This window comes from Pelmatolapia mariae, linkage group LG6 (assembly GCF_036321145.2).
Source record: "Pelmatolapia mariae isolate MD_Pm_ZW linkage group LG6, Pm_UMD_F_2, whole genome shotgun sequence".
NCBI lineage: Eukaryota > Metazoa > Chordata > Actinopteri > Cichliformes > Cichlidae > Pelmatolapia > Pelmatolapia mariae.
This window is the reverse complement of record NC_086232.1, coordinates 44571312-44594174: the sequence shown is the minus strand read 5'-3', so window position 1 is coordinate 44594174 and position 22863 is coordinate 44571312. Positions and strand designations below refer to the sequence as shown.

General features: G+C 46.0%; 3 protein-coding genes across 4 annotated transcripts in view; 1 reads left to right on the top strand and 2 right to left on the bottom strand.

Annotated features, from left to right (window-relative positions):
• The window catches only part of zgc:110222 (uncharacterized protein LOC550336 homolog), a 102089-nt gene that overhangs the window by 54602 nt on the left and 24624 nt on the right, over positions 1 to 22863 (top strand). The window lies entirely within an intron of this gene.
• Positions 1389 to 7204, bottom strand: soul4 (heme-binding protein soul4). 2 transcript variants are annotated; one of them, XM_063477168.1, is made up of 6 exons: positions 7079 to 7204; positions 5768 to 5976; positions 4907 to 4992; positions 4693 to 4834; positions 4404 to 4587; positions 1389 to 3366 (listed from the first exon to the last, which is right to left on the bottom strand). In XM_063477168.1, exons 2-6 carry the CDS (start codon positions 5925 to 5927, stop codon positions 3192 to 3194), a joined length of 747 nt encoding a protein of 248 aa, XP_063333238.1. In that variant the 5' UTR covers positions 5928 to 5976; positions 7079 to 7204; the 3' UTR covers positions 1389 to 3191. The 2 variants fall into 2 exon arrangements, with proteins under 2 accessions (XP_063333238.1, XP_063333237.1); XM_063477167.1 differs by having other exon boundaries at positions 4693 to 4992.
• eif4a3 (eukaryotic translation initiation factor 4A3) lies at positions 8079 to 16046 on the bottom strand. The gene is made up of 12 exons (XM_063477166.1): positions 15782 to 16046; positions 12309 to 12381; positions 12130 to 12196; positions 11976 to 12038; positions 11759 to 11891; positions 9541 to 9621; positions 9284 to 9425; positions 9026 to 9164; positions 8830 to 8945; positions 8644 to 8751; positions 8345 to 8472; positions 8079 to 8247 (listed from the first exon to the last, which is right to left on the bottom strand). Exons 1-12 carry the CDS (start codon positions 15933 to 15935, stop codon positions 8231 to 8233), a joined length of 1221 nt encoding a protein of 406 aa, XP_063333236.1. The 5' UTR covers positions 15936 to 16046; the 3' UTR covers positions 8079 to 8230.

Below are 22863 nucleotides of genomic sequence, written 5' to 3'. Positions count from 1 at the left end.
GCAGGTGTACGTGTGTGTTAGTCGCAGGTTGCATGAAGATAAACGGCAGCTGGTTAAAATGTTTACAGTGATGTAAATCTATGCTGCTGCGACCGACTCACTTCCACCTTTTATTTCAATATTTCTGCAATGAATTAAAAAGTGTTACATCCTGTCATATGACTCTTTCATGGACACAAATACAGATTGCGTCATTTGACCACGACGTGTGAAAATGTGTATCAAAGCAGAACGGTGGCATGTCGGCGGCTTACATCTCTGTAAGCAGGTCCTTGTCTGTGGTTGGTTGGAACTGAAGGTACAGCATTGGAGGGTGTGGGCATCCGTGCTCTTTCAGGGAGTCATGAAGAACAGCGGTGGCGATGTGATGATGCAGCATCTTTTTGGTGTGAATGGAAGCGTATTCTTAGGGACTGGAAACGACTCCACCAAACACACACTCCACTAGAGCCCTGGTGCGCACCTTTGCTCAGGTGGGTGACGCACTGTCACCAAGCAACAATCCATCATGATCTCCTCTTTAAACTGAGCGCGCAGTGATGAGGTAAGTCAAACCCAGGAATCGTGAGCTGCACCTTTCCAAAATGCAACAATATTAGAAAACTGTAACTGGGGAGTGCACACACCTTGGACATTAATGGAAAACCAGTTGTCCTCAGCATCTGGGGTGGAGGCACATTTTATGGGAATACAGGCTCCGTCCATGTAGCCTGTGACTCCTTCCCATATTCATATGGTGGGTTCCAGCATCTGGGAAGTTCACTGCCTTCTCAAAACTCAAGTGGCCTTGCATACTCTGGGAACGACTTTCCACACTGTTGTTCACTGACCCCACATAAGTCCCCAATTTCTCAGTGAAAGTAAAGTTATGAGCACCTGCAGACTTACAGGAACGGGTCGCATGCATTCAAGAACGACCTCAAAAACTGATGTCATCAAAAACTGCAGTGGGTCACTTCCGTCAACTTCTTAACTGGCTTATTATCGAGTGACAACAGAGACGAGCAAACAAACCTGCGGCTCAGGAGCTCCGCCTGGACTCCAAACATCGGCAAAGCCAGCAGCAAGACTCCGCCTCTCAGCCCCTCCCACACACCAAAAGAGCGACACAGGATTGAAACTAGAAAAAAATAAACTATATATGTAAAAGAAGCTGGTGGAAATAAAGTTTATCCAAAAGAAAAAACACAGGAAAGCGTTTTACTCGGCGTTGCCATCGTTCAAAGCATTTTTTCAGTATCAAAGTGAGCGTCGCTGTTGGACCCACACAGCGCCCCCTGCAGGCCAATGGGAAACTGAAACCGTCAAAGCGTGAGAAGCAGTGGCTTCATAAACGGAGGTGCCAGCGAGAACCAATCAGAGCTGCCGAGTCAGAGAACGAGTCAAACTTTGTTGAAATCAAACATTTTATTTCAAGATTTTTACACAAAGCAGGAAAAACAAAAACAACACACAAAATCTGCACAACATTCAAAACCTTTGACATCACAGTGACATCACAGTCCTGTGAGGAACCACACGCGAGACGGCCAGATGTCTGAAGGAGTCATGTGACGTGTGATGTGCTTGAATGATTTAGAGGAATCATCTGAACGCACTGGTGATGTCAGCGCATAAAAAACATACTGACCCGTGACCCCTCCCCCCTCTGGCGATGACATGTATGAGACCTTCGGGCTCGCCGCACTCGACCACATGTGTTAAGGTTTCAGGCTGCCGTTGATCATGTGATCAATACCTAGGGATGGGTACCGGTATGGCACCGGTTCTGACATAAACGGTAGTAACCAGACCGAAAAGCAGCGCACATTTCGGTGCTTTTTTTTTACTGAGATGTCATACACTTTGGATTCTAGCCAATCATTTTACCTTTGCGAGAGTAGTAGGCGGGTCCAGGTACGTACGTTCTTTTAGAGCAGAGCTACAGATTAAAAATGCCCAAGGCGAAGCGGTCAAAAGTCTGGCTGTACTTCACAGCAAAAGATGCAAACTCAGCAGCCTGCAACAAGTGCTTTAAGGTGATACTGTGATACTGTCAAAGGAGGTAACACCTCGAATCTGATGAAACACCTGGCGACGCATAGCGTTTTTTTAAAGCCGAGAAATGCACCGTATTTGATAGCTTGCTGCGAGACCTCACACCGAGCACTACTGCAGGTGTGGTGCCTGTTATCGGACCCGGAGTTAGCAACATCCCCCAAGAACCCGAAGAGGAGAGTCCTGGCCCCTAGCCCTGCCAGTGTAGCAGAAATGATGACGGATGATGATGGCAGCAGCAGCCGTTCTTCTCTGCGTGAGTAGCTTAATGTTGTTCGTGTGTAATTTACGTTGAGTAGGCTAACCACGTTGTTACATTAATGCATGTAAGGTGAACTAGCAAACACCGTCGTAGTTACATGCGGCTGTCTTCTTGTTTGATGGCAGATACTCCCTTCACCCTGGCCAACAAGGCTAAAATGACCAAAGAAAAAGTGGGAAACAGCTAAACTTGAGAGGTTTTTGGACAAAGTTTGTGTTTTTTTCATTGTTTAAGCACTGCTTCCAGCCAAGAGTGATACCATATATGCCCTATAGCTGCAGAAAAGGCTTACATTGTTATCTTTTTACAAAAAAACAGCTGAACATGAGAGCTTTTTGGACAAAGTTTGTGTTCTTGATTCTTTAAGCACCGGCACCGTTTCAAAAGTACCGGTTTGGTACTGGTATCGGATAAAACCTAAACGATACCCATCCCTATCAATACCTCAGTCTTCAGACGGGACCAGGGGGAGGGGTTCTTTTCAGGTGGCTTTTTCAGCTGATTGGTTGCTACAATCAGACTAAACTGGAAGTGCCAGTACCGACACCATGTCACTTCCTGTTTTGCAGAAATTCAAAGAGATGCGAATGGACGCCACGGCAGCGGTCACGATTGCATCACCGATGAGGATTGCATTACTGGAAAAGATGTGGGCGGAGCCTCCTTTTTGTCTTTGTAAATAAATGTTACATGATGTAAGTAAACCAACAAACCAATCACAATCAGCCCTTATGGCATCATCGCCTTGCTCCAGCCAATCAGAACAGACCTGTGAAGTGTGAGCTAATAGAAAGGGTGGGGCTTAGTGTCCTCATAACAGATGACTGCTCTGATGTCAGTTTGACAGGAAGCTGTGAGTGGACGTGCTGAAATAGAGCATGATGGGAGGAGCCTAAAGATCACGCCTGATGAACCAGAGCTCGTTCCGGCGTCGCGGCACACCCGGGTTCTCGTACACGGCCACGGCGTACCGATCGCTGTGCAGCTCGTCAGTGGCGCCGAGAATCTCCCACAGCAGCAGGATCTGCCGGCCCACCGTCTCCTCCGTGGTCGTCCCGAAGAACGGCCTGCACCCAATCAGAAAGCAGAGTCGTTAATTTGACGCAAAACCCGACGCACCCCCACCGTCTGATGACTCAGGGCCTGTCTCAATATTCGTACTTGTGTGTTCTTGCACTGGTGATACATCATCAGTCAGAGACCAAGTACCGTTCCAATTCAAAGCATCAAGCCGAGAACGCGAAAGAGTCCCGGATGTGTTCTCGCTGCGCCTGTTTTATCGAGCATGCATCCGTGGTGACTTCTGTGTACTTGGTACAGCTAAATATCCCAGAGTGCATTTCGTCCAAAACTCAAACGCGGTTAAAAACTTTTAAATATTACTCTTTCTGGGTCACAAAATAAAGTTATTTTCAAGCGAAAATGTAGCTGTGTAAACTTCAAATATCTGCTGGATTTATCAGGATATATTATCATATATTTCCAGACGTGCTGTCACCTGCCAGCTCCATAGCAGACCGCGAGGTTGAGGATCACTAGAGCCGGTGAGAACAGCGGACTCCCGGCACATCGTTTTCACCCCCCCGGTCTTTCGCTACTCAGGTTAAACATGATATATGAGTCACTTAGATAACTTAAACATGTTATTGTTTGGCTTTTTTCAGTGTTTTATTTGTTCCTGAGTAAATCAGTTTGGCTGAGATTAAAGTTCAGCTTCATAACATGTTACTCACAGTTAAAGAGGCGACGGCAGTAAAAACGCCGGACCGGTGACATCATCAAGTACGCTGGTGTTCCAACTGTACAAATCGCGAGTCTGTGCTCGCTTTCTCTGTACTTGAGAATTGAGAAAAGGCTTCAGCGTTCAAAACCCCCTTCTGACGGGTCACTTCCTGTCACCTCTTCATGTCTGCTGATGGTTGAAGTATGATCACAACAGCCAATCAGTGCTCAGCTCGCTGCTGCACTTTAACCTCTGCAGCTTCAATCATTCAATTGTTATTGTTGTTGTTATTATCATTGTCTGATGTCACATTTCCTGTTCAGGTTGTCTTCTGTGACCCCGCCCACATCACAAACCACAATGTGGCAATGATGTTCTCACCTGGTGACCACTCTGATTGGCTGTCTGTAGACGATGCTGATGTCAGGGTCGCAGGATTGCGGCGGGCTCTGCTGGAGCGCGGCGGGAAGGAAAAACGCCGTCTCCACATCCTTCTCGAACGTCTTGCCATCCTTCGCCATGCGGATGTAACTGATGATGGGTACGGTCATCCCCAGGTATCTACCTGTACGTGAGCAACAACACAATCACGTGACCTGCAGGCATCAATCGCAGCTGAACGGTCCAGCAAGCGTGCGGTGTGGCTGGCGGGTGGTGGGCGTAGCCTGACCTGCAGAATTCTCCTTGCAGATGAAGCGCATCAGCTTCATGAAGGCCATGGAGATGCTCTGCTCGTACAGGTCGTCTCCCCGTGTCACGGACGCCCAGTGACCCGCCGGGTACAGCCGCTCCTCGTACAGCACCTCCCCCATCTGTGGGTGGTACCACACGTCAGCACTAACGGAGAGGGGGGCGGGGTTAGGGTTTAGGGTCATGGCATTTACCTTCTCGTGGCTTGAGATGGGTGTGAAGGGGAGGGGCTCCCTCTGCTGGCTGTTGCGTGTCATTTCCTGTATGGGTCCTCTCATTTCTGGAAAACAGAACAGGAAGTTTCTGTTTTCTGTGCAGTAATTGATTCACAGCAGTGAAGAGAAGATTTCATCACAGCAGATGTCTTTCTGAAAGTGCTGTAACTGACTTTAAAGATATAATCCACCCACAGTAATCATTTAACCACCTTCTTCACTCACTGTGTGTTAACAGACCTCTCTGCTGAATCATCCTTGTTATTAATCTCTGTCTCTCTTCCACAGCATGTCTTTATCCTGTCTTCCTTCTCTCACCCCAACCAATCACAGCAGCTGGCCCCGCCCCTCCCTGAGCCTGGTTCTGTCGGAGGTTTCTTCCTGTTAAAAGGGAGTTTTTCCTTCCCACTGTCGCCAAAGTGCTTGCTCATAGGGGGTCATATGATTGTTGGGTTTTTCTCTGTATGTATTATTGTAGGATCTACTGTACAATATAAAGCGCCTTGAGGCGACTGTTGTTGTGATTTGGCGCTGTGTAAATAAAACTGAATTGAATTGAAGTGAGAGAGCAACCAGCTGAGGAGAGGCGGCAGTTGCTACCACGAAGCCTCCACCATGGATCAGAGCACTATGGTGGGGCGGAGCCACTCAGACAGGTAAGTTATCATTCTGAGTGGTTACACCCCTTTTTGGGGCGAAATATGACAGGTGAAAAAAACACACCTGAACATCTCCATGCTGAGCATCAATCAGAGGCCTTGTATAGAAATAAGCACATAAACAATCAACCCCTGATCAATCAGTGCCTGCATCACACAGAAACTGGCCACACCCCCTGACCTTGAGGAACTGACACCTGGTGTGTGCTGGCGACGGCCTGCCAGTGACTCATCAGCCGCTCCGACTCATCTTCACCCATTGGCTCGGGGTTGTCTGTGATGTCATCGTCCAGCTGCTCATCATCCAATCCATCGAGATCCTCCAAAGAGATCAGTGCCATGACCTTCGACCTGCAGAAAATCCGCTGAGAGGAGGTGGGGATGTGACTCCTGCAGAAAGACGAGGAATTTGTCAGAAACATGTGACCCGGAAAAGCCTACTGCAGCCAATCAGAGCCAGCCATGATTGGCTCATGTAATAACCATGTTGTGCACGCGCTCAGAACACAATTATGCTATAACAGGCACCCTGTTTTAACCCTAAACCATAACCTTTAACCTAAACTCTTTCGGGTGAAGTACCCGTCCTTCACATCATCGTGGCCTGACCTGAGGCGGAGCCAGGCTACAGCGGAGGCGGAGCTCCAGGTTAACTGGTTAGGGTTGTTTACATATTCCACTCTCCGGGTACCACATGTTGCATCGTCTTGATGCATGCTCAATCATCCAGGTAAGTAAACCTCAAAAGAGGCCATTTACGTGAAAAGGGAAAGACCATCTCTGAATCGAGGAGGGGGCCTAAGGGTACATCTGTCACCATCTTACAATGCTGTGATTGCAGCCATTCCCCAACACTGTGAATGGGACTCATGACCATTGATCAGTGGTTGTTGATCAATGGTCATGAGAATTTGCATAATTATGATTAAGGAACTGACCTCCCAGCCCATTGTTCCTTCAGTGGGCTGGTTTCAGTCATTATGCAAATGTCCTGTTTATAAGATTGAAACCTGCAGTCAGCTGAGACTGAAGACGTCACTTGGATGAGTGACGAAACATTTCTCCCACTGAAACGTCCAGATGAACAGAATCAACCTTTGGACACATGTTGGATCCACAGATTCGTCTTTTTCACCGAGCGGTCCTCTCTGTCTGTCAGTGTGTCCGTCCGTCCGTCCGTCATGCAGTAAGATTAAAGACCTGCCAAAAAGAGCTCTCTGTCTCCAGCTCGTACATTAAATTATTTTAATTCAGAACAACAACCTCAGACTTCCTTCCACCTGGTCTCCCGGTCATCCTTACCGCGGATCCAACAGGTGAACACGGAGATGTAACTGTAACACTGGCCCGGGTGCCGTTAGCACGGTGCTAAGGCTAGCGCGGAGCCACTCTTAGCACAGCTAGTTCAATTAGCAAAAGCTAAGCGCGATAATCAGCTCCCGGTCAGAGCGCTAAGCTCGATCCGGTTCGTATTACCAGGTTCTGCACTCACCTGTCCGCCAGGTGAGACCACAGCTTTCGACGCGTCTGTGAAACGCAACAACAAACCGTTTCTTCTTCTCCGCTTCCGGCAGCCTAACTGCTTCACGATGATGGCACCGGAAATACGTCACCGTCACACTACGACGGAGTACAAAAGAAGAGAACTCCTGATTAGCCAATCAGAGAGCAGCGCAGTGAACAGTACGTTTGATACTGCAGCTGCATCGTCATCAATGATTCATGTGAATACACCAAGCACCCCTGATCAGCTGTTCCGTCCTGCTGCTGTAAATAAAAGTTAATAGTTTTTTGCTCTACAGCAGCGGTCCCCTTTTCTGCGCCATGGACCGGTTTATGCCCGACAATATTTTCACGAACCGGCCTTTAAGGTGTCGCGGATAAATACAACAAAATAAAACCAGTACCGGCACCAACAAATCGAGATAACGATAAAATTTTTTTAAAAAAGATTACCCTAAAAACCGATGAAAACCCTGAAAACCATAAATTTCACACCCAGGCCTCAACTCTTGCGTCCCAGTACCAACCGACTCACATACTGGTCCGTGGCCCGAGGGTTGGGGACCGCTACTCTACAGTTGTGACAGTCAGGTAACACCTGTCCACTGTACAGGTGATCAGACACGTTACTAAAGCACAAGGTCAGAAAGAGAACACCCAAATGCTGCCGTATTTATTTGTGGTTGCTGCACACAGCAAATACACTCAGGCTTCCTCACATGTACACAGACTGTGGTGGGAGTGGTAATAACACACAGGTGTGTTCAGCAGCATCGATCCTGTGTGGGCGTCGCTCCGCACTGTGGCTGTAACACTCTCTGCTGAAGGAGCGCTCGTCTGGTTCACCTCCAAAGACAAACCTGAGGTTACCTCGAGGGGCGGAGCCAGCCTGACATAGCAGTGTCTTGCTCCTCACGGCTGTGACTACTTTTAGGAGTTCTGACTGGTCGCTGCGAATGAGCTCATAGTAACGACACGCCACCTTAACATCTGGGACCAAAACTTTATTTACAAAAACAAACCTGCCATCTTACAGTCGTTTTCACCTCAACATTAAAAAAAAATCTAAAACTATTAAAAAACAAACAGGAAGAAAAAAAATGAATTGAAGGGGCGGGGCTCTGGTGTGATGTCATCCAGGTTAGATCAAATCAGCAACTGCAGAGAGAAAAACAGTGAACCAATCAGTGAACAGAATCAGACCGACAACATGCAAACAGTGACATCAGCAGGCCCCTGATTGGCTGCCTCATACCGTTCATGGGCATCTCGTCGATCTGGGTGGAGTAATACTGCTCGATGTCTCGCAGGATGCGGATGTCATCATTCTTCACAAAGTTGATGGCCACACCCTTACGCCCATAACGCCCCGACCGGCCAATCCTGAAGGAGGTCAGAGGTCATAGCATTAGTCACGAATAAACACCCCCTGCTCTCCTCAAAGGACCACCGGACCCAAACCTGTCTAAGCCCCTCCCCCAAAGCACTCTGCTGAAGTCTCCTCCCTGACCGGTGCGGAAGGACACGTGGGGACTAGTTTGTGTGGAGGGATACCTGTGGATGTAGAGCTCTCTGTTGTTGGGCAGGTCATAGTTGATGATGAGTGAAACCTGAGGAACATCCAGGCCTCGAGCCCAGACATCGGTGGAGATCAGCACACGACTGAAACACAAAAACCCAGAGGTCAGTCTCTGAATCTGAATCCGGTCCTGGCTCTGGTCCAGGTCCTGGTCCGCTCACCTGGCTCCTGATCTGAACTCCTTCATGATGGACTCTCTCTCCTTCTGCGGCATGTCTCCGTGCATCGATGACACCGTGAAGTTGGCCTCCCTCATCTTCTCTGTCAGCCAGTCCACCTGAAACACAAACACACTACATTTCCCATGATGCTCTGATGATGCGCTACACCTGCCCACACAGGAGGACGTGCACAGACCTTCCTCTTGGTGTTGCAGAAGATGACGGCCTGCGTGATTGTCAGCGTGTCATAAAGGTCGCACAGCGTGTCGAACTTCCACTCCTCCCTCTCCACGGCAACGAAGAACTGCTTTATCCCCTCCAAGGTCAACTCATCACTGCGGCCGAGAGACATCAACATACAGAGAGAGAGACATAGTGGGATCAGATTTCATTCTGAATAATCTCAGCTCCACATTTCTGCCAGAAACCCGTTCCGCATCCTCATCAAACTGACCGTTTGACGAGGATGCGGATCGGGTCGGTCATGAACTTGTTGGTCATCTCCAGGATCTCGTGCGGCAGCGTGGCACTGATCAGGACCACCTGCGTGGCGGGGGGCAGGTAGCGGTACACGTCGTAGATCTGCTCCTTGAAACCTGGACACAGAAAGCCGACAGGAAGTTAGACGCTGGACAGGTGTTTCAGTCTGGTGGTTAAGGTGTGACATGACAGTTCTCAGGTGTGTTCCCGCTCCAGGTGACACGCGCTCACCTTTGTTGAGCATCTCGTCTGCCTCGTCCAGGACCAGCATCTTGATGGCTCTCGTTCTCAGGCTGCGGCGCCGAATCATGTCTGAAGTAAACAAACAAAGGTGAGCTCCTATTGGCTGCTGCAGTCAGAGGCTGGCCAATCAGGAGCCAGAAGCTGAACAACTTTTTAGACATGGTGTCCAGACATTTCCTCCAGACACACAGGTGTGATTAATAAAACTCCATACAGCGTAATGTTGTGATATTTAGTCTGGCAATATCGAGATTTTATTATAAACAAGAATAATAAAAGCAGTTGCTTTTTCAGGCCAGCAGATGGCGCATTTGTCTCTAGCGTGTCAGCACCTGGGATAAAGTCGGTAAAACAAAGATGGACGCAGAGAAAGAAAACGCTTCGACGCAGCATCAGCGCCAACGCTGCCTTTCCCGTCTACACGGGACAGAATTTTAAAAATTTACAGTACAGTGACCATCAAAACCATGAAAAAATATTGTCGTAAAGTTTATTTTGTGACACCATGGAACAAAGGATAGCGTAATATGAAACAATAAATGTTTTTATATCGTCATCCGATATATATCGTATATCGAACAGCCTTACTTCAACGTAACATCGTCTGTGTGTGAGATTGTGCGTGCAGGGAACACCCGGAGGAACCGACTACGTTCTCCTCTCCAGCTCGAGACCTCAGAGCACAAACACAAACTTACGTAACTGAAGCGAACGTGTTTCACATCATGTTTCCAGCAGCTGTCTTTCATGGGCTCAAATTGTGGTTATAAATATTTTTGTACTTGTAAATCAGTTTTGTGTGCATAAAAAAGATTAGTGTGTGGACTTCGCCAAAAATACGTGTGAAACTGCTCTCAAGTTTCAAGTTACAAGTACGAATTTTGACCCTATTTTTCTTCCTTTCAGCTGATTTGTCAATGTCATGTCAATTACAAATTTAACTATCCAATCAGAGAACAGATGGGTTTGGCTATTGGAGGGGTGCTTTATGGAGCTGCAGGTCCTGAGGGAATAAATGCCCTTTTACATGCCAGCCCAGCGTTTTCCTTCATCACCACCAAGGAAAACAGTCTGTGGTCGTCCGAGTTTGGTGATCTTTGTGTCACAGGTTTACGTGCTTAATACAGGGCTCAACAGCGCTGCAGACCTCGGTGGGGGGGGGGGTCAGCCCTGACTTTGTGTTAAGCTAATCCTAAAGTAATGATCGTATTTCTAACCACTGATATACCACAACTGTACTTTCAACAGCTGCTGAAAGTTAGGGGAGCTAGCTTCTATCGGATATTTACATAGAGATCCTCCAGCTTCAAACTGTATGACCCTTCCAGGACCTGCAGTTCAAAAGAGCGCCCCTCCGACAGCCAAACCCATCTGTTCTCTGATTGGATTGTTAAATTTGTGATTGACATGACATTGACAGGAAGAAAAATCGGGTCAAAATTTGTACGTGTAAGTTGAAACTTGAATGCAGAGTTTCACACGTATTTTTTGGTCCACACATAAATCTTTTTTACGCACACACAACTGATTTACAAGTACAAAATATTTATGACCACAATTTGAGCCCATAGTCTTTCACATTGTTCACGTTTTGTGTGTGATCGTGGAGCAGAGCCGCGGCTGCGTCCAGCTCTGACAGGTTTATGAACAGACAGGTGTAAGTCTGGTGGAGGTGGGTGGGTTTGTTCCAGTGAAATGCGTCAGCATACAGAGACATGTTGGACAATTTCCCAGTCCCAGCCCTGTGGGAACAGTTTGGAATGGCCCCTTCCTGGTGTGGAAGTCCTGACCTCAGCCCCACAGAACACCACTGGGCTGTGAGCCTTTTCCTCCAACATCACGGACGTGCTTCCAGCTGCATCCTATTAAAGCCTGTGGATTAAGACTGGGAGGTCGATCGAGTTCACGCGAGCGTGAAGGCAGACGAGCGAATACTTTTGGCAGCGTAGTGAACGACATCACGCCTCTTTCACACTGCCAGGCCGAAGGCACCAGCAGATAAATGTTTTCACTTCCTGTTTCAAGGTGGCGTTGTTAACGTGCTTCTCGCCATCCTGAGCGCCGAGATCATGACCTGGAAACAGGTTTCGTCTGACTGGATCTCATTTTATCCAATTATAATTTAAATGCGGGAGCGTCTCCCACCTCAACCAATCGGACGCGACAATGACAGCAGGTGCGGGTCACATGACCCACTCGAACTCACCGAACACTCGTCCTGGCGTGCCCGCCACGACGTGCTGGCCGTAGTCAAGCTTGCGTATGTCCTCGCCCACGTTGGTGCCACCGATGCAGGCGTGACACTGCACGTTCATGTAGTCTCCCAGAGCGAGCAGCACCTGCACACACGTGCAAACAGCCAATCAGAAACCAGCACATACGATCACAGGTGATCAGCCGGCTGTGACGAGGGGCGGGCATACCTTTTGAATCTGTCCAGCGAGCTCTCGGGTCGGAGCGAGGATCAGAGCCTGCGTCTCCCTCACCTGCAGACAGGAAACGCATCTCAGTGTCACAATAACAGTTTAACCCATCTGCTTGAAAAGGCCACGCCCACCGAGGCTGCAACAGACTCACCTGGATGTCGAGACACTGCAGCACAGACACGCAGAAGGTGGCGGTCTTTCCCGTTCCAGACTGAGACCTGCAGACAGCGGCTGTTAGAACATCTGGAGGCACGAGAGCTCCACGGCAACAAGAACAGCGAGGGAAGAGGAAAGGAGGGAAGGACAAGGAGAGAGGAGGGAAACGCTTACTGAGCGATGACATCACGGCCTTTGATGATCTGCTTGATGGCTCGCTGCTGGATCGCTGACGGCTTCTCAAATCCTGCAACACGAACACTGCGTCACTGCCAGAAAACTTTATTTACAACTAGCAAAGTGCGCAAAACATCTGTCCATGTTTTTCAACATTCTTTTAAATGAACATAATTCTGAAACACTTTATGCAATCTGAAATCCTCCACGGGTTCCTGAAAGCAGCGAGACGCCTCTCAGTGACATCAGGGTCATTACAGTAACCTGAAGCACGCAGCAGCCCCGGGAAGGCGAAGGCGGTCCCAATTAAAGCTTCCTCCTTTTTTCCACAGATTTGGGCCGTGCGATATGACCTGGTTATCTCCTGATAACCTTATCTGTCACTAAATGTGCTTTTTCTGTAACTCGACCGGTGTGAGGCGTTTTCAGCGGAGTGTTCTGACCGATGCATGAAACCATCTATTTTTAGATAGAAGTCGTAACAGCCGCCGTTGTCTTTGTGAGTCTTTCTTACACGGCGTGCTGCGGGGAAACACCCGTTGTAGCGTTTGAGTCTGAGGTTGGTTTGGAGCACCGGACGGCTCTTTGTTGCTTCTCGTCCGTAAACTCTCTCCACTCTCTGTCACCTGAGAAGAGCTTTGTGCTGTTTGAGTCTGAGGTGGGCGCCGGTTTGTGCCAGAACTTTCTGGTCCGTGTCAGACGTTTCATAACCAAACCGTGTCCGTGCAACAGAGGCGGCCCTCGTTTAGGAATAAGGTCCTGGATTTGTGTGGACTGGTCCGTCTGTTTGGAGCTACCTGGTTCTGCCTCGTCTAAACTGGTTGTGCTGGGATTCTCTGTGCCCGCATCCATAAACAGTGGATTTCGCGACACCACAAAACAACCGATAGCATATCGCACAGCCCTGGGCCGGATGTATCCTTTATACCCCACCCTATCCCAGGATTCATAGCGAGGCGATGGCGGTGATGTTCAAGCGGGCAAAGAGTAAACTCCACATTTATTCGTGTAGAAATGTTCCAACAGTGACGTTAACGTTGACTTCCTCTTCCTCTGCTCAGAGTCGGCTTTAAGCTCACAGACACCGTGACGATACTTCAAGCCATCAACACAACAAGCTGAGGTGCAGACAGGCTGCTGCGACCTTCACTCTGCTCGTTCTGTTCGGTGGCTTTAACGTTTGTTTTCACTAAAAGAAACTAATGACTGTCGATATTTTTGATTTAGTCGTGCTCTAAGTGTGGATGAAAAAACAAACATTTTATTGAAGAATGAGACAGTTATTTCATATATGCTCTTAAATAAATCAGACGGTCTCACGGCCAATTCGTTTGGAAAGATCTAAGCTTAGAGCTCACAGCAAGTATGTAACCAGGACTAATTACTGCAACTCCTAAACCTGCAAAAGAACATGAACACAGCCGGTCTACCCAGCACTGACCTCACTCACATCACACCACATTAAAATCATGGTGATTCTGGTGACTTTGGATGGAATAGGTTCCCCATCGACAGGTTCTTTTCTACTGGGTTCATAAACACGATTTCAGACCAGTAAAAACTTCGCTTCATGAAAGCAGTGCTAGGGCTGTGCGATATGACCAAAATCTCATATCCCGATATAAGACATCTGTCGTCCCGATAACGATATAAATCACAAAAATGTAACATTTTCTGTAAGTTCTGTGAATCTCGGGCAGCTCGTCTTGCGTGAAGTGTTTCCAGCTGGGCGTCGTGTAACTGGAGTCGAGTGTTTTAACCGATGCATGAAACGATAGATTTTTAGACATAAGTTGTAACGGCCGCCGTTTTCTTTGTGAGTATTTATTACACGGCGTGCTGTGGGGAAAAGCCTGTTCTAACGATTCAGTCTAAGGTTTGTTTTTTAGCACCTGACGGCTCTTTGTTGCTTCTCATCCGTGAATACTCTGCAGACTCTTTCACGTGATTCAGTTTATTTTGAAAAGTCTCAACAGGATCTTGAGCTTTATTGTGAAAGGTTTATGTGGAAAATAAACAAGCGGACACGCGATGCTGTTACCGTCGTTGTTGCTAACGACAACGCATAAAAACAGTCGCTTGTCTGTCCGTAGTGTGGTCATATAAAATATAAGAGAAAGAGAGAACTTTAAGAAATGAATAATAACTACAGTGACCATCAAAACCATGAAAAATATGACGTAAACAGTTTATTTTGCGACACCACGAAACAAACGATAGCATCTGATATATATCGTTATATCGAACAGCCCTAAGCGTGCTGGTGATGCTGTTGTTTAAACTTCACTGAGGTTATAATCAGCTGATAACAGCAATGCCAGTCCCTCTAACATCTACGGTTAGAGAAGATCCCGGCTCTACCACACCACCACCACTTTGAAAATACTGAATTTAGTGACAGAAAAATCTAAAAAGTATTATAATTATCTTACTGAAAGCATTTTTTTCTAATCAGGTTAAAAGGAAGTACATCCGTAAAGACTTAACTGGATCAAATCACCAAAATATCAGAAAAATATACATTTCATATCCAATCCTTCCTAAAATAAGAGCTCAGTTTTAACATTTTATATGAGTTTAACCCAACTAATGATTTTATTCCACTGAGATTTAAAGTGGATGTTTTCTGTGATAGGCAGAGAATCTGTAATGCCTGCAGTCCGGGGAATCAGCTCACTCAGTGCTAAAGTGGAATTTAATTAACAGTTTAATGGAAAATATTTTATTGACAAATGGGGAGAATTCAGAGCTGATCTCGAGCTGTTTGATGAGTCTCTGAAGGTTGTTCGGATCAGCCCATAAATTACTTCCATCACTTAAATATTTTAATTGAACATGATCAACAGATGAATGCTTCTTTGTTTGTACACATTTCAATAAAGTTTTTGTTTCCGACACAACGTCCAGTGTAGGTACTGAAAAAGTACCTGGTACTACCATCTAACGGAAACCTTAAAAGGCACTAATAGAAAAAGGCGACGTTAGGCGGTGGTACCTGGTACCAGGTTTTGTTTTTAGTACCTACACAGCCGGGGATCCAAGCGATCTGCGATGAAAGACAACAACGAGGAAACCAGCAGCACATAAACTAAATGAAATGCAGTTACAGTCAGTCACTACATCACACTGAGCCACTGGACCAAGCCGGGTCACACACCGGCTCAGCAGCCCCAGAGTCCGGTCTAACCCGGTCTAAAGTCAGGTCTATCAGAACATCTGTTTCTCCGCCACTGAAAGTGCGCAGACACGTTAGCAGGTCGGGCTAATGCTAATCGGAGAGCTTCTGGAAAGAACTAAAAGCCGGATAGTCAGTCTAACGGCACCCCTCCGGATACGATGCCCCCGGGGTCGAACCGAGGACAGTGAAATCTCTTTAATTCGCCTACTCAAACACACTGCGCCGACGTTAGCTTTACAGATGACTAGCTGAGCTAGCTTCCCCCCGGAGGCCGCGCCGAACCCCGGCCTACCGTAGGCGTAGATCCCGCGGAGAAGGTCCTCCCGGAGGCCCATGGTGTCGAAGGTAGGGGTGACGTCCACCTCCTCGCTGGTCTCGAACTCCACCTTGGTCATATCTTCCTCCTTCAGGATCCTCTTCCTACCCTGAGCCCCGGCGGCAGCCATGTTCCTCGGAGCTTTTAATCCTACTGAATGTCGCAGAAGTCCGGATTCACCAGTCCGCGCTTCGCCGCGCTGCTAAGCTAACTGCTAACGAGAGAAAGAAGCACGTGTCGCTACGCCGATGACGTCCGCTGCGGGCGACGAGGATTTTACGTCACAGCAGAAAAAAAAAACAAATTTCCGGGTTCTTTATCAGCGCACTCGGAGGCCGACACAGAATAAAATGTAAACCTGATCGAATGATGAGAAACTGATCAATACATGAATAAGAAAGTGTCTCAGTGATCGATCAACCCGGGACAGATAGACTTCTGAAAACAAGGAATAACAGCCTATAACTACATATACAAAACACACTATTTATTTACATATTTACTTCTTACACCGGATTGTAGTGATGGCCAAATGAAGCTTTCTGAAGCACTGAAGCTTGTATTGAAAAACGGTTCATTACTCGAAGCTTTTCAACACAGTCCTCTCTGGTGACATCTTGTGTCCAAAAATATGAAGAGCAGCTTGAATCCACAAAATAAAACAAACTACTTCATAATGATTGCTCACTCTACAGAGTGGAATTCTGTCTGATATTGGCCCACCGTTGTGTTGCTTTGAACGCATATTTTTGGTGTTAAAAAAAGTGTAGTTTATTTGTTTAATAAATAATTTTGACCGGTAAACTTTCCTTGTTTGAACATGCACCATGCCATGTTTAGTCTTTCTTTACTTGTGACTTCTTGATGTTGGTAAATACAATAATTGAAAAATACCACGTTACATATAACATACATATAATAATGCACATTATGGAGTATGCTTCTGCTGTGAGGTCCTGCCTCCATGTACTTATGCAGTTAATCGCTAGATGGGTATATTTATAAATAATATTATATTAGGGACATTTTCCTATACATATTTTTGACCTGGGGGTAGAATTGATTGTGAAATGGAAAGAGAAAATGCTCATGAACTTGCAAATTAAAAACATGATGCATTTAGGGAAACCCTTTTTCATTTTTATTTAAAAAGAAAATTTGTTCCACTGTGCGATGGCCGAACCTGTTCCTTTTCGTGGAGATAATTTCTCCTGCCTTAAGGAAAATCCCTTCACATGGCACAGAGGAGGCTGGAGCGCAGAGAAACTGGTAGAGATGCAGTTATGGCTCCACAAACTATCAGCTAAAGAGAATAAATAAATTAAATTGCTGCACATTTTGTAGACTAACATTTTAAGATTATTTAAAACATAAAATATATCTTTTTATAACATTAAATGTTACGAGTCAAATGGAAGTTTTTCTAAAGTTATTTAATGATATTTATATTATGAAAAGCAGATTTTTGACATTTTAAGTTTTTCCCGTTTTCAGATAAAATAAAGACGCACAAAACAAAAGCAAACAGCCAGAACACAAAGCTGGAAAACCCACCGACCAGAATCAACTCAAAATACTCCCACACAACAGAACCAAATCTCTCAGTAGAATGATCAGTGGTTCGCTATCTGCCACCATCAAAACACTCCACAAATCCCGCAAATGATTCACTTCATTCCATTTGAATCAGGTACCGAAGCAGTTACGTGCCTTAAGCTTCGGACGTCACTGGTCACGTGACTTTTGCCAAACGAAGCAAGCCTCGACACAGTGCTTTTGAACCAGTGTGTTGTTTTTTTCGACACACGCGCCGGAGCGTCAGCTTCAAGCGGGCCATCACTACCGGATTGTATATTTGTACATTTGTTTTCTTTCCCCCCCGTTTTTTCTGGTAATACTGTTCATATGAACAGAACTGTGCACCCCCCCCCCCCCCCCCACACACACACACACACACACACATATGTTTGCACTGAGTTGGAGATGCTCTGTATCTCATTGTACAACTGTAAACACACAGGATAGAAATACAGATTAAAAGGGGGAAAGTGACACAGACACACTGAATAATTAAATAAACACATTAAAATATTACAAATATTCATGTTTTTAAAGCTTTCTTGTTGTGACAGGAACAAACTGTTGTGTTTCTGTCCTGAGAGTGGAGAGCTTACATTTACAGATGTGGAGTTTGATCGATGAGGGAAAAGCATGAGAGTCTTTCTCACTAAAGTCAGTAAAACCAAATAACAGGTTTTGGTACAAAAGTACAAATTCTGATCAGACGCTGTCAGAGATGAAACTAACGATATGGTTCATAAAACCTGAGTAAAGGTAAATGTTTCTGTATCGCTCTTCTGTTTTTGAAGGATTCAAACTGGACCCTGAGACATACTGACAGGTGTGATGTCATCACGTCAGCCGCTACACTGGGCAGCCTGTAGGTGATGACGTAATCAAACATAAACAAAAGTGTAAACTAACAGTTAATCTGGTAATCTAATGTGAAAGAGGTCACCTGTGCAGCCAGGTGACAGGAAGGAGCTGAGGACTGATGCTGCTGTTGTATAAAATCACCGAATACTCCGATGATTTTTACCCCTTTATAAACTTTGTTACTCTCTTGTTTAAATGAAGTTTTTTAAACAATGTTTTTTATTAAGAGTTTTTTCTTTATACATATAAACAAAAGGAGAAGAGAAGGATAGTTTGTACATTTGGGGTCATTAGTCCGTACACTTAGGGCTGTAAAATTTAGGGGGGAAAAGGAAAATAAAGAAAATAAATACACACACACATATACTGTATATGTGTAAAAATAAATAAAGTGTTTCCCCAGATAACAAAGTCCCTGCAAAATAATCCCTTTCATTCCCCCCAGGTCACTGTACACTGTATTTCCACACCTGACATGAGGGACGTGCATGAACCTGAAAAATTGGTATAGATTTGGAAATGCATCAAGGAAACGACCCCACATGACATGACATGAGGTCATATAACCACTGTGTGAGTGGGAGGGGCAGCGTGCCTCCACCTGGAGGGTGAATGATGGCTCCCGTCTTTTAAAGGCACCTCATTCCCACTGATGCCAAACAGAGCAAGAAGAGGGTCGGGGGCCAGTGTCACTCTGAGAATCCTGGACAGGGTATGAAAAACCTCTGTCCAGAACTGAAGGAGACTGGGACAAGACCAGTACATGTGGATCAGTGAGGCTTCAGCAGTTTGGCATCTGTCACAATCTGGAGCGATATCAGGAAAGACACTAAACTGGATGTTTAAATAAAGTTTATTTGTTTGTGAGGTCACACTGAAGCAGCTTTATTTAAAAGAACTACAACTGCTAAACTGTCCGACGTTTCCCATCTGCCTGCATCACAGGAGGCAAAAGTACAGATGTTCTGTACTGCAGTAGAAGTACACGCACTAGTGCTGAAAATACTACAGTAAAAGTTAAAGTACTGATTGAACAATCTCATTTGTTGTCAGAACTTCAAAAAATTATGCAAATTTGTTGCCTCAAAAAAATAAAAATGTGCTTAAGGTGACGAAGTTAGGACAAAGTATTCAGTGAGTACACAGTACTAACAACTGGACTTTTCTGAGTGAGCAACACTAAATGTTTTTCCACTGACACTAACAAAGTTCTACAAAGTTCTAAATTAAAAAACAATTTATGGTAACTTACTATTTTTAATTTGGCTGACATACAAATTAAACGCCTCCTGGGTGAGGTGTTCGGGCATGTCCCACGGGGAGGAGGCCCCGGGGCAGACCCAGGACACGCTGGCCTGGGAACGCCTGGAGGAGGTGGGCGGGGAGAGCGAGCTCTGGGCTCCTCTGCTGAGGACCCGGTGACCCGGCCCTGGATAATCACATTATGTTTTATCATCCTTGAACGTTCAGTACAACACTTGATATGAACACTGGATGATTCAAAAATAAAATAATTAACAACACTTCCTGTACTGCAGTTATAATCAGCCAACATACTGCCACCACTTTAGCTCATGTTCTTTCATTATATGTCAAATATCATTACAATGAAACAAAGTCTCAGATTTCTGAAACTAGCTTTGTCTTGTAGTTACATCACAACACGTTTGTTCTGCATTCAAACACAGAAGCTGGTGTGTTGTAATATTTTATAGATGGTTTGGTTCCCGTCCTGGCATCACTGCCTGACTGACTGTGGTGGATCCAAATGTGAGTCTTTAACACTGTGCCAGCTTCCCTTCAGCACAGTTCCAGTGGGCGTGGGTTTGAGATGCAATGACGCTGAACTTGCTGGTGACCACAACAATAACATAAACTATCAGGTAATGAAGTGAAATATGAAATATAGCGCAGCAACAACAGAGGCATGAAGGAGAATCCAACAGCTCGAGTGAAGCAGCTACCTGTGACTTGTAACCTACTTAAGTACAGTTTAGGGTAAATGTACTTAGTTACATTCCCCCGCTGGAAAGCAACGTTTCCAGCGTAGTTTTTCTAATTTAAACAAACTGAGTTGAAGCTTTTTGGATGCAACGTGCTGCAGACGTCTGTGGTCACAGACAGCGTGACTGTGTCCGGGTGGTCCGTCTGTATCCTGACGTCCCACAGGATCTCAGCTCGGTCATTCTCCACCACCGTAGAGGGCGTGTCCCAGTTTGACCTCGGGTCTTCCGGGCCATACTCGGCACAGACGTTCCCGTATGCTACTCCGACCACTTGGTTATGCCATTTGTAACAGTCGCAGTTGTGTGGTGTCCATAGGTGTCTCTTTAACACAGCCTAAGTTGATGTTTCATGATGTCACAAGTATGCGCCCTGCCCTCTGTGGGAGAAGCATGCATGCAAGTGGACTTTATGCTTATATCTCCATAACTCAGAGTAATGTCACGGGATAAATGAACGCTGCTCGCTTCATGTTTGATCATCATCATCTTTATTTAGAAAGCACTTTAAAACAACCACAGCTGACACAAAGGGCTGTACACTGGAGCTAAATAATCAAATTACATAAGATATAGATAAAAGCTAAAAAAAAAATAATAATAAGATAAAATATTAGTTAATTAATAACTAATTTAATTACAAGACAAACTAAGTCTCAGTGCGGCCAAAAGCCAACGGATCAAAAAGGGTCTTAAAAGCGGACAGTGACGTCCTTCCATCATGGGTCCTTTTCTCTTCTTCCTCCTTTGGTTTCTGCTGCCTGAAGTATTCACTAACCACACACACACACACACACACACACACACACACACACACACACACACACCTTCTCATTTAATGGTTTGTCTTTATTTTTACTACTTTCTACATTGTAGATACTGAAGACATCAACTATATGAAGCAACATATATGGAATTATGCACCAAAGAAAAAATAGATAAACGGCGGCGATCGTGGCTCAAGAGTTGGGAGTTCGTCTTGTAATCGGAAGGTTGCCGGTTCGAGCCCCGGCTTGGACAGTCTCGGTCGTTGTGTCCTTGGGCAAGACACTTCACCCGTTGCCTACTGGTGGTGGTCAGAGGGCCTGGTGGCGCCAGTCTCCGGCAGCCTCGCCTCTGTCAGTGCGCCCCAGGGTGGCTGTGGCTACAATGTAGCTTGCCAGTGTGTGGATGTAGTGTAAAGTGCTTTGGGGTCCATAGGGACTAAGTAAAGCGCTATACAAATACAGGCCATTTACCATTTTTACAAATATGTTTATACAGTGGCTTGCAAAAGTATTCGGCCCCCTTGAACTTTCCCACATTTTGTCACATTACAGCCACAAACATGAATCAATTTTACTGGAATTCCACGTGAAAGACCAATACAAAGTGGTGTACACGTGAGAAGTGGAACGAAAATCAGACATGATTCCAAACATTTTTTACAAATAAATAACTGCAAAGTGGGGTGTGCGTAATTATTCAGCCCCCTGAGTCAATACTTTGTAGAACCACCTTTTGCTGCAATTCCAGCTGCCAGTCTTTTAGGGTATGTCTCTACCAGCTTTGCACATCTAGAGACTGAAATTCTTGCCCATTCTTCTTTGCAAAACAGCTCCAGCTCAGTCAGATTAGATGGACAGCGTTTGTGAACAGCAGTTTTCAGATCTTGCCACAGATTCTGGATTGGATTTAGATCTGGACTTTGACTGGGCCATTCTAACACATGGATATGTTTTGTTTTAAACCATTCCATTGTTGCCCTGGCTTTATGTTTAGGGTCGTTGTCCTGCTGGAAGGTGAACCTCCGCCCCAGTCTCAAGTCTTTTGCAGACTCCAAGAGGTTTTCTTCCAAGATTGCCCTGTATTTGGCTCCATCCATCTTCCCATCAACTCTGACCAGCTTCCCTGTCCCTGCTGAAGAGAAGCACCCCCAGAGCATGATGCTGCCCCCACCATATTTGACAGTGGGGATGGTGTGTTCAGAGTGATGTGCAGTGTTAGTTTTCCGCCACACATAGCGTTTTGCATTTTGGTCTCATCTGACCAGAGCACCTTCTTCCACATGTTTGCTGTGTCCCCCACATGGCTTGTGGCAAACTGCAAACGGGACTTCTTATGGTTTTCTGTTAACAATGGCTTTCTTCTTGCCACTCTTCCATAAAGGCCAACTTTGTGCAGTGCACGACTAATAGTTGTCCTATGGACAGATTCCCCCACCTGAGCTGTAGATCTCTGCAGCTCGTCCAGAGTCACCATGGGCCTCTTGGCTGCATTTCTGATCAGCGCTCTCCTTGTTCGGCCTGTGAGTTTAGGTGGACGGCCTTGTCTTGGTAGGTTTACAGTTGTGCCATACTCCTTCCATTTCTGAATGATGGCTTGAACAGTGCTCCGTGGGATGTTCAAGGCTTGGGAAATCTTTTTGTAGCCTAAGGCTGCTTTAAATTTCTCAATAACTTTGTCTCTGACCTGTCTGGTGTGTTCTTTGGACTTCATGGTGTTGTTGCTCCCAATATTCTCGTAGACAACCTCTGAGGCCGTCACAGAGCAGCTGTATTTGTACTGACATTAGATTACACACAGGTGCACTCTATTTAGTCATTAGCACTCATCAGGCAATGTCTATGGGCAACTGAC

Bases quoted from the DNA above. Each gene is read 5' to 3' on its own strand.
- soul4 (XM_063477167.1), bottom strand. From the start codon at position 5,927: ATGGCACTGATCTCTTTGGAGGATCTCGATGGATTGGATGATGAGCAG. The intron at 4,993-5,767 runs GTCAGGGGGTGT...TCTGTTTTCCAG, and splicing joins CCAGGTGTCAGTTCCTCAAG to AAATGAGAGGACCCATACAG. The intron at 4,588-4,692 runs GTCAGGCTACGC...GCTCACGTACAG, and splicing joins CTGCAAGGAGAATTCTGCAG to GTAGATACCTGGGGATGACC.
- eif4a3 (XM_063477166.1), bottom strand. From the start codon at position 15,935: ATGGCTGCCGCCGGGGCTCAGGGTAGGAAGAGGATCCTGAAGGAGGAA. The intron at 12,382-15,781 runs GTAGGCCGGGGT...TTCGTGTTGCAG, and splicing joins CCGCGGGATCTACGCCTACG to GATTTGAGAAGCCGTCAGCG. The intron at 12,039-12,129 runs GTGAGTCTGTTG...TCCTGTCTGCAG, and splicing joins TGCAGTGTCTCGACATCCAG to GTGAGGGAGACGCAGGCTCT.